The 12,055-nt window shown below is 45.5% G+C and overlaps 1 protein-coding gene across 2 annotated transcripts in view; it reads right to left on the reverse strand.

Moving 5' to 3' along the window:
• STX17 (syntaxin 17) overlaps positions 1-12,055 on the reverse strand; it is a 69,168-nt gene that overhangs the window by 24,599 nt on the left and 32,514 nt on the right. For both annotated transcript variants that reach the window (XM_065398252.1, XM_065398253.1), the window contains exon 4: positions 5,899-6,130. In XM_065398252.1, the coding sequence (XP_065254324.1) occupies positions 5,899-6,130 (232 nt within the window). The remainder of the gene's footprint in view (positions 1-5,898; positions 6,131-12,055) is intronic.

Consider the following 12,055-nt stretch of genomic DNA (forward strand, 5'->3'; position numbering starts at 1 on the left):
AGGCCAAAAAAGAGAGAGGGGGGGGGGGCCCAAATCAGGCAAAAAGCACAAACTGTGCTTTAAAAAAAACTACTAAGAAAAGTTTCAGAGTAGCAGCCATGTTAGTCTGTATCCGCAAAAAGTACTCCTGTTCTTTTTACTAAGAAAAGATTAAGCAAGAGAGGCAGCAAGCTGCATAGCTAGCCAACAGACACCGTGATGCTCCATCTCAAACCACAGGCAGTGGAGAAGGAGCTGGAGTGACAGGGGGTCGGCCCCCTCCCTATTAGGGATGTAAATAGTGTTTTAAAAAGTAACCGTTTAAACTATTAAAATTGTATCAGTTAACTGTTTAACTGTTAATGAGTTCACAATGAACCAACCGCGCACATTATCGTTGTCAAGTACCTTTACTAACAACAAAAACAGACAGTCTTATGTGTAAAACCCACCTTTTTGTTTAAGTTTTTAAATAATACCCGAGCCATCCAAAAACACAAAAAGTCCGATTAGAATTTCAACTCTACTGCTGATTTTTGTTAAGATTTTTGTTGTTTACATGTTCTGGTGTCAGTCTTGTGCGAGCGGATTAACAGTAAGGCCAGCGTTGGAAGACACGTTCTGCAGGCACAGACGATCCTGGAATGCACAGGTAACTCTTTGCCAGTTTTCCAAGCCTGGGAAAACACTGTGCATTGACCTTCCACCACTCCAATGGACTGCATTCCAATGTAGGAAAGGGCTTCCCTGGTGAAGTGATTCCTGGTGATCCATCAACACTTGTAAAACCACATAAAAAAATAACCCTTTCTGTTGATGTACTCTATGGTAAGGTGAGCTGGAGCCAAAATAGGAATGTGTGTGCCATCTATTCCCCCACCATGGTTTGGCAACCCCATAGTTGCAAATCCATCCACAACATCCTCCATATTAGAGTAAGAGCCCTGCATAGCAGGATACAATTAATGCCCCACACACACTTGCATGACAACAGCCCCCACTATGGATTTTCCAACTCTAAAATGATTTCCCACTGATTGATAGCAATCCAGCTTCGCAAGCTTCCACAGTGCGATCGCCACTTGCTTCTCAACTGTCAAGGCAGCTTTCATTCTCTTGTCCATGCTCGAACATGGCATAAAGATCCAGGAATGTGGCCTTTCTCACCTGAAAGTACTGCAGCCACTTCTCATCATCCCAAACCTCCATCATAATGCAATCCCACCAGTCAGTTGCTCATTTCTTAGGCCCAGAAGCTGTCCTGTAGCTGATCTGTAAATGCCACCAACTTTGAATTGTTTTTCATTATGTCCCTTAGCAATCTGTCCTCAAAGAAATGATCATGTGCCCCTTTGTTGTGGTACTTCCTGCAGCTCTACAAGTGCCGGAGGATTGTTTGTCCTCATTTGCACCATCAATGACAACAGTGCAGACCTGCGTGGGCTCCATTCTTCTGATAGAGATGACGGATAGCGACAAGTGCTGTGTGAGTTTGTGGGATTTTAAAAAGGCACAAAAATTATGGGTTAGTCATAACCATCTCATGGTATTATGAGATAGTGAAAGTTGCATGATGGGAACTTGACCTTTTGCGCTCAGCCCCCCGGCAGGAATCGTGTGCGCCCCACAACACATTGTGAAAATTCCCCAAAAGGCATTGCACTGGAAGGTGGCACACTGGGATATACCCCTGGTGCACCGCACTTAGCATCGATGCAAGCAGCTAAGTATGCACATGCATGTGTGATATACTAACTGCAGCGGCTTTACAATGACATAAACTTTGGTCGACCAAAGTTTGTAATCTATACATGGCCTTAGCCAGCATTACATATTTTACACTTGTTAAATAAAACCGTTTATCAGTAACTCAAGAATAAAGAAGCTTCCTAAGCAGAACTGTGGACAGAGGAAAAACCCCGTAAGTAAAATGGCCTGCCCCCAATTGCCTTCTCCATGCTGACCTATTCTGCACCAGATTAGGATGTCCTACCACCAGGGGCGGCCTGCCTGTCACTGTGAGGGCAGCAGTCAGGGAGCCTTCGGCGGCGTGCCTGCGGGAGGTCTGCCGGTCCCGCGGCTTTGGCGGCAATTCGGTGGCGGGTATGCCGAAGCCGCGGGACCGGCGGACCTCCCACAGGTGCGCCGCCGAAAGCCACCTGACTGACGTGCTTGGGGCGGCAAAATACATAGAGCCGCCCCTGCCTACCACTGGGTTTAAGTGACAAAAAGAGCCTTTAATGACTTCTCCACATTAAAGAGTATTTCACACCTCGTAAGAAGGCTCTGTTGTTACCTAGCGGCTCTGTGTCCTTGGGGAACCAGGGCACATTATCCAGCCTGTTTGACTCATGAAAGACCTTCCCCGCCCCACTCCGCCAGCCTCTGCTTGAACCAAATCTGCATCAGAAGAAAGACTTACAAAAAGCAATGAAAAGGCAGTGGGAGACACACCTAAACCCCTGGGATAAGGATGACAGAATTAAGGAAACTCCCCTTGTCTCATTTGATTCGAAGATGGGGCAAGGAGGCATCTCTATTAGCATACAGAATGGAGAACAGAGATTCCAAGGCAAGAACCGCATGGAACTCTGGGACCAGAAAAGCAGGGAAGCACTGCATGATGGGGGTTCTCTGCTCCAGATGTTAATGAACCCACGTCTGCACACACCCAGCTCAGTAGTTATCAGACCAATTCTAGTAATAAATCCTTTATTGGTATCCAAAATAGTGAAGCTCCCTAATTGCATTGTGAACTCCCACCAAGGGACACTGCCCAAAGCCAGGAATGATCAGCTGCCATTGTCTAGCCTGAACAAAACAACTTTGGTATTCTCCCTTGTTTACACATAAACAAATCTAGTGTTCTCCCTTGAACCATTGTTGTTTCTCTACAAAAACCCCTATCCATGCTCAAGTAAGTGTTCTGATGCCTGGATCCAAAATCTGCATCAGTTCATCTTCTCCTGACTGATCATGCTGGGGGCTCTACCTGACTCCAGCACTCCGGACCCTCAGCTACCACTATCACCTGGGACCCCCAATCAATTCAAACTTCATGGAGTGGTGAGAACCCAGCTCTCTCTCTCTCTCTCTCTCTCTCTAAGTATAGCCTTCTGACCCTGACTTGTGTGATCAGTTATAGTTTTCTAAACCTGACTTTTATACTCAAGTTTAAGCTAGATTTATTTTATAACTGTTTTGTTTGTCTGTCTCCCCTATGGTTATTACCTGGCAATAAATAACTTTCATGAGTAAGCTGGTTGCTTCTCTCTCTCTCTCCCCTCATCCCCTCGTGGGTTTCCTCATTCACTCTGCAGCAACGCTCCTCGTATCTAAGCTAAAAGATCCCTGCAGCACCCAAAAATGATGTGGGGTTTGCTCATCAAGTGGGTTACTACCAGAACAATTGTAACGTGAAAGCGGGGATAGAGACGTGCTGAACCTGGGACATATGAGGATGACAGCTTGGAGGCGCTGCTCGACCCAGCCTACTGAGTCCAGGGACATATAAGGGGTCAACTTGGGAGTGCTGATTAACCCGGTCCTCTCAGACGCACTCTGTTAATATGTGTGTCTGTGTGTTCATCTGCTTCTGGGGCTGGAAGAACCCAGCCCTGGGGAACCTAGGTACTGCAGGATAGCTCCATTGGGAGGGAACTTGTAGCATGGAGAAGTAGAGCTCGGTATAAGAACACAAGTGACACAAGCAGTACATTGATAGAAATACAGAACCTCCCCCTTCCCCCCCAGAAGAGTAACCCTAATAAATGAGCATACCCCAAAGTAACGGGCAAAGCTGGTAACACTGTTGTGTTATTCTAATTTTCTGATAACTTAAATGGCCAGAGTTGGGGTTTTTTCAATATTTCCCTTCCCACTTCAAAAACAAAAGAAAAAAGGGAGAGGAGGAGGATGAAACACCTGCGGGCTGAAACTATGAATGAGAAATTTACATTCAAAAGTTCGTATTTTAGGAAATTCTAACCCAATTGTGATAGGGCTTAGAATGGAAGTGCTTCCTCAACATCAACTACAACATCTCATCAGAACTGCAGTAACAAAAAAACATCTCTGCATACTTTACAAAGTACCTTCACACTTCATTACACTCAAGATAAAAATCTAGTTCTCTGGAAAATTCAATATGCTGGTTAAAAAGAATTTTAGTAATTTTAAAAGTGGAGTCTTGCCTTTTGTTAACATTTGCTTAAAATGGAATTAAATTCAACTCCTATTGGACTTGAGATGGGGGATGGTGGAAAGGGAAAGGGCTGTATCATTTCTTTGACATGCCTCCTAAATGGGCTATTTGAATTTGTAAACTCTTCATTTCTCTGCCAGATTGGAAGCAACATGCGAAAAAGAAGTGGGGTGTAAGGAAGTTTCTTTGATTGAGTAAGATCAGCAGCTAAGATCTGCTTTCAGATCTGCAGCCTCGAAGCACAAAAGAACAGGCAATATGATATTACAGCTGCCCCATGAATTCAAAAAGCTGCTTTCATATTCATGCAAACTTTTAAAAAAATCCTATATAATTATACTCAGTTGTCTGTGTGCCTGCATGTTTCACTTTACGTGAGGTGAACTACTTCTCCATTCCTGAGCTGACTTGTGAGTGTATGTCATTCCCATAATATTTTCCTATGGCTATGCCTGCCATCCCAAAATTTCTAATCGGTTTCTTGGTTTTTAACCAATGACCCAAAATGACCCATTTTTTAAAAAACATGAAGGTCATTCAGATCAAGATACTAATCCTGTTTTTTTAAAAAGAGACATTTTACAGTTTAGCATATATTTTTGTCTTCTTTTCTTAGTTGTGAAAAGACTTTCCCTCTTACTAATGACATTGCACACAATTCCCCGTGCAATTCTCTATAGAAGGAACTTCTATGACAACAAGGAGACAGAACTAGATACTATGAAGATTAGCACTTTATGAATACAACAGCCAGATTACATAGAATTTCCTGAAAGGAAAGATTTTCTGTGAGGCCACTAACTGAAAATATGTTTTTTAAATAAAAAAATGTGAGACTTGCGAAGTATTTTAACGAATATTAAGCTTCAAACTTTTCTGTATGAGGATGTGTTGGTTTAACTCTAATGGTCAGTCCTTCTCAACGGCGATTCAGATGTTAGCAGCAGCTAACTGCAGATTTGGCTTCAAGTGTAAGGGCAGGTGGGACAGAATGAGGGTGAAAAGAGACAAGAAGGTGCTCATGGGGGAAGGAAGGAAGAAAGGAAGAGTGAGAGGTGAAAGATACAGTTTTCATGAAAGCAGACAGATCAGAGAAGAGCAGTAGCAACCAGGCCCATCCTTGGATGATCTATAAGGTAGTATAATGTGTTTTCAAAACCTCATATAATGGTCCTGTACTTTTACTGTTTTACTGCCAATTACAAAGATATAATTCTGTGTAAACAGACATTTTATACTCCACTTGCTCCTCCTGATTGAGGCTTTCGGTGATGATATAAGAATTTTCATCATTTCATAGATAATGAATTAAGTAAAAATGTACTAAGTGATTACCATTACAGAGCAATGGAAAAAGAAAATGTAACTACAATAACTCCAAGATTGCTTGTACTGCACAATTTAGTGCTCTCATTACTTAACTACATTTATTAGGCTACCAATTTTTTCCTCTTTCTTGGATAGCTGATTAAAGCATTTATTAACTACATAAACTGTGCAGTAAAATAATCTGTATTCTACATATGGTGAGAAAACTGTGGTATCTGAAAGTTATATTAAAATTCACCTCTTGTCATAAGAATAATGTTTTACTAAACTGAAGTCTTGTCTATTTATTTCCACAATATCTGGTCAGAAAACCCTGGAAATATACTATCATAAAACAAATATAAAAATACCACAATACAGTACATAGAAAAAATAAATTCTACTACCTCCTCCTACCGTCGCAGATCTGATTAGAGGAGACTTTAAAGAGGTGTCCTCCTGTTCATTAAACTGTCTTTTAAGTTCTTCTGCAGATTCTGAATGGAGTTGTAGAAATTCTTTTATGGCAAATGACGCTTCCTCTTTAACTGGATTTATCATTCTTTGGAGAATTTGTTTATCTTCCAGTCGGACCCGCAAACACAGTTTCTCCATCTCTCGGATATTGGCTCGCAGTTGCTGCAATAGTTTTAAAAGATTATTTGTAACTTTATGGCATGCTGCTACTCCTACACACCTCTTTCAAGGGGGTGATGCAAATTAACTGCAGTTATTTTAATTTTTAAATAATAAAAAAAATACATTTCAATATTTTGTATAAGTTGAGAAAAATAAAAATTCCAAAAAGGTCTTGTTCTCAGACAACCAAATGCTTTAATTTTATTCTAGTTAAAATGAAAATATTCTAAACAAAAATCTGTTGCACCAAGGAGATAATGGGCATATTTTGCACAAGTAGTAAGAACTCACCTACAGTGAGAAAAATATTCTTTCCCCACTATTTTGTTCTTTCCTGTTTTATCTGTGCACAGGTCTATTCCCACAGTATTTAATTTCCTATATCTGTGACAACTGGTACTTACAAGTTCTTTCCCTGGAACCAGTACAACCCACACAATCCACCAGATACCCAGCAGCTCAGTGCAGTCGCTAATTCTGTACCCTCTCACCCATTCTAATAAACTGGCTGTACACTGGGGAGTAACCACTGACATTTGGTACCTAAGTAGCCAACTACAGCCCTGATTACAGATGTCATATTTAAGGTCTTGTCTTCACTATGAATGTTCCCCAATTACAGCCATCAATATAGCTGCACAAATGTAACCCTTAACACAGACAGGCAAAGCATGGTTACTCCTCTGTACATTTAATCACCTGTCCCATTGTGCCCAAAGGGGCTGCAGCGTTCCAGTTCTTGCTGCCATATCAGTAATAGCAGAGAAATGTACTGATTACCAAAGGGGAAAATGATCTCAAAGTTTCCCATGTTCATCAACCAGACTGATCTAAACGTCACAAAACCAGACCTACAAGAGCAAACTTCAGTTCAACCACAGCTAAACCACCACTCTCATCACAACGGGAGTTGCCCACAAGGCAAACTCTCCATGAAGATGTGGTCAACACTATGAATATGTTTCAGAACCCAACCCTAGTGGATGTAACAAACTGGACTGCTATGATACCTGATATATTTAGCATATTTTGCAAAGCAGTCACTGTACTCTACATTTACACAGGAACTCACAGGTAGTGGAGAGCTGCTTTAGTTTACATAGACTCATTATGACGATCCTACACAGATAAAAGGGCCAAAAATCAGTGTCGTATAATATTTACAACCCTTTCAGCCTCAGACATGACCCCACTGCAGCTTAGACCCAGCTCTGCTTTCCAAACCAACACATCTCTACCCTGCACAAGATTTGGACAGAGAAAGAATCATCTCACGGCTGTACCAGATACTGCTGGATAGCATTTTACATACACTTGGCATACGTGTCAGTGTCTACAGAGGGCACAAGTCTGTGAGAATGTGTCAGACTATTTGGAATGTCAAGAGTTCTATAACACTATGGATCAGAGCCTGATCTACGGATCAGAGCCCCTGATATGGGTCTAACGCAGGGATGGGCAAACTATGGCCCACGGGCTGGATCCATTTTAAGCCGGCCCGCGAGTCGTACCATGCAGCTCGGCCACGCTCCCACGCTCCAGCCGGGTCGCGGGCCACACCATGCGTCTCCCAGAAGTCACGGCATGGCCCCGCTCCGGCTCCTACGTGCTCCAATGGGAGCTGCAGGGGCGGTGCCTGTGGATGGGCCAGTGTGCAGAGCCGCCTTGCCGCGCCTCCGCATAGGAGCCGGAGAAGGGACATGACACTGCTTCCGGGGGAGGTAAGCACCACTCGGAGCTTGCACCCCCTGAGCCTCTCCCAAAGGCCCCAACCCCCTACCCCAGCCCTGATCCCCTTCCTGCTCTCCAAACCCCTCGATCCCAGCCCAGAGCACTCTCCTGCACCCCAAACCTCTCATCCCCAGCCCCATTCCAGAGCCCGCACCCCCAGCCAGAACCTGCACCCCTCCCCCAGCCCTGATCCCCCTCCCGCCCTCGGTCCCAGCCCAGAGCACCCTCCTACACCCCAAATGCCTCATCCCCAGCCCCAGAGCCCACACCCCCAACCAGAGCCCTCACCCCCTCCCGCACCCCAACCCCAATTTTGTGAGCATTCCTGGCCCGCCATACAATTTCTATTTCCCAATGTGGCCCTCGGGCCAAAAAGTTTGCCCATCCCCAGTCTAACGGGTTAAAGATTTACTTGAACTCTACAAGATCTGAATAACCATGTGACTGTGCACAGTTATTTCTTGTTAAGGACATTAATGTATTATAATTAAAGGTTGCAGGTTTACCACAAGATCACAGAAATCACAGAACCTATCATTTTATTGATTTTGCCCTTAGAGTGTCATGGACCACTGTTTGATGCTCCTTTGGAGAGGAGGGGGAGAGAATGTTCATCAAAGCATATTTGAATTCTAAGCTGTTGTACTGGGCCGTCTTGCTTTCTTTGTGCGAACTTTCTTCTGTTGTGAGTACTACCCTCCCTCACTTCCTTTCACACAAAATATTCAGACTGATGTGTGGAAGGGAGCTGGAAGTGTAGGTTTGTTTTGTTTTTTTAATTGATTTCAGTTGATTAACTGAGCACCGTCAGACAAAATGGTGCATCCAAGATAACAATACTTTGCATTTATATAGAATATTTTCATCCAAGGAACTCCAAGTGTGAAGAGGAGCTATATTCATTTGACTGATTGGGAAACAGGTACCAATAAGTTCAATGCCCAGCCAATAGTCACATGTCGACATGACGAGTCATTGGCAGATTAGGAATAAAATATCAGGCATCCTGATCTAACTGCTAAATGACTCTACATCCATAATTGCAGCTGCATTGCTATTTCTGGGAAACATCTGAGTCAGCTAGCATCAGCACTCATGTCCTACAAACATTTTTGCTCCCAAGAATCAAAAACTTTGTTGGTGGTAGAACAGAGACAATTAGGACTAAATTATTTCACCACATGTGGGGATGCATTGGAGAAGCATAATGTGAGGAAGAAAGAGAGGACAGGAAAAGAGGGGGAAAGCTGGTATTGGCACAGAACAAGTGGCCTGGCGAGGGGATGGCTTTGCTAGGAAGAGTGCAGGCTACATCTGTTGAGCAGATATAGCAAGGGACATCACTTTCCATACACCTCCAGAAATACTAGGCCTTACAAAGGCATAATACTACTATCAACTACCCACTGCTGATTGAGTGAAGACCTACCTACCTACCTCTTCTCCCCAATGCAGCTTACACTCGTAAGAGCTATAATTGAACCCATATTAGGAGATGTAGAAGTCACAACGTATTGTCTGTACATATACACTGTTCATGTTGCACCTCGTGGAAATACTAGTAACTTACAACGTATTCCACCTGGAAAGCTATATGTATTTTTAAGTGTGCAAGGAGAATCTGGTGCCTGCTCATGGAAACCTTTTCCCTAACATGACAGCAGGGTTAAGGAAAGCCCTACTGCACCTGTGTTCCTTGAGGGTTCAGGCTGAGGCAAAGGAATAATGCAGCAGAGGGCCTCGAAAAAGGATTATCTGTTTGTATATCTCCTTTAACCAAACAAAGTCTTTCAGAATTACTCATTTAAATGAAGCAGTGGGGATGCCACCCATCAGGCTCAGATCCACAAAGATACTGTGGTGCCAAAACCCTACACTTGGGCATCTACGTCCCAGTTTTAGGCTCCATTGCAATTCACAAATTCCCACCAAACTCTGTAGGTACCTAAATTCACTCGGTGCCTAAGTTTTCAGGATAAAAGTTCCCACCTCTGAGCATGCGCATCACTGCCTCACTCTAGGCATCTGGAGGCCTGCCTACCTCCCACCTAAACCGCAGAGCAATTCATAAACTGGGGGAACACAGGTGTTTGTCAGCCTAAATCGCAGTGTCCAATCCAGCAGGTGTTCTCAGAGCAGTCTACCAGATTGGGTCCCATCCAAAATCTGGTCACCAGAGGAGGTGGAGTTGGAGGAGGTGGTGGTGGTGCCACCTGCCTTGTAACTTGTAGCCCAATATTTAGAGTATTCACCTGGGATGTGGAAAGTCCAGGTTCAATTCCCCTACCCACCCACCAGAGAGGGAGACGGGAGACCCCTGTTGAAATCCTACCTCTCAAGAAAATGCTCTAAACACTGAGATATGGCATATTCTGAAACCAGTCTCCTTCAGTCTCTACTGTTAAAGCTGTTCCACTGTGTATAAATAATGAAGGAATGATTGGAGAAGGGGGACCGGACACAGGGCCTCCCACCTCCCAGGTAGGCACCCTAACCACTGATCTACAGAGTGAGTTGTTCATATTCATTCATTCTCATTCTCTCTCTCTCTCCCCACCCTCCACCCCCAAATGATTGTTCCACTGTGGATAAATACTTATATAGTCATTGGATGCGCAAGACAGAAAAGACAGTTACCTTTTCCGTAACTGGTGTTCTTCGAGATGTGTTGCTCATGTCTATTCCACAATAGGTGTGCGTGCTCGCCACGTGCACCAGTGCCGGAAGTTTTTCACCTAGCAGTACCCGTAGGGGAGCGCCCCAGCGTCCCCTGGACTGGCACCTCCATAGTACGGTATAAGGGGTGCTGCGCGCTCCCCCTCACCCACAGTTCCTTCTTGCCAGACAACTCTGACAGAGGGGAAGGAGGGCAAGATGTGGAATAGACATGAGCAACACATCTTGAAGGACACCAGTTACGGAAAAGGTAACTGTCTTTTCTTCTTTGAGTGATTGCTCATGTGTATTCCACAATAGGTAATTCCAAGCTATATCTGTTGGAGGTGGGTAGGAGTTCACAAATTCTCAGGACGGAACACAGCCCTGCCGAACCCGGCGTCATCCCTGGTCGGGGAGACGATCGCATAGTGCAAAGTGAATGTGTGACCCGAAGACCAGGTGGCAGCCCTACAAATGTCCTGAATGGGGACGTGGGCCAAAAAGGCAGCCAACGAGGCCTGTGCCCGAGTCGAGTGCACCTTCACAATTGGTGGTGGAGGGATTCCCGCCAGGTCATAACACGTACAGATGCACAAGGCGATCCAGTTGGAGAGCCGCTGAGTGGAGATAGCCGACCTTTCATGCGCTCAGCCGAGGCAACAAACAGTTGCGAGGACTTTCTGAATGGCTTGGTCCGCGCCAGGTAGAAAGCCAGAGCCCATCTCACATCCAGCATGCGGGGGCGGTGCTCCTCACTGGACGCATGGGGCTTGGGGCAGAGGACCGGCAGAAAAATGTCCTGACCCATACGATAGGCGGAGACCTTCGGGAGGAACGAGGGGTGTGGGTGGAGCTGGACCTTATCATTATGAAATACCATATACGGGGGCTCGGAGGTCAGGGCCCTGAGCTCCAAGACCCCCCTAGCCGACGTGATCGCAACCAGGAAGGCCACCTTCCACGAGACGTGTGACCAGGAGCAGGTGGCTAGCGGCTCAAACGGGGGCCCCGTGAGACGGGCCAACACCAAGTTTAGGTCCCACTGCAGGACTGGGGGCCTAACATACGGGAAGAGACAATCCAAACCCTTAAGGAATCGGCCACTGATAGCATAGGAGAATACTGTGTGGCCCTGCACCAGCAGATGGAAGGCCGATATGGCCACCAGGTGCATCTTGACTGACGAGGGCGCCAGGCCCTGGGCTCTAAGGTGAAGTAGGTAGTCCAGGATAATCTGGATCAGGGCGGCCACCGGGGAAACACCCCGCTCGTCCGCCCATCTGGAAAACTGAGACCACTTTGCCAAGTAGGCTCGGCGTGTGGAGGGCTGCCTGCTTTCTAGGAGGACGCACTGAACCCTTTCCGAGCACTTTCTTTCCTCCCTACCTAACCATTGAGCAGCCACATCGTGAAGTGGAGTGCCGCTAGGTTGGGGTGGAGGAGGCGGCCCTGGTCCTGGGAGAGCAGGTCCGGGCGGGACAACAGTGGCCACGGTGGGGCGACCGCCAGGCACATGAGGGTCCCGTACCAATGCTG

The sequence above is a fragment of the Emys orbicularis genome, chromosome 2, assembly GCF_028017835.1.
Source record: "Emys orbicularis isolate rEmyOrb1 chromosome 2, rEmyOrb1.hap1, whole genome shotgun sequence".
Lineage (NCBI taxonomy): Eukaryota > Metazoa > Chordata > Testudines > Emydidae > Emys > Emys orbicularis.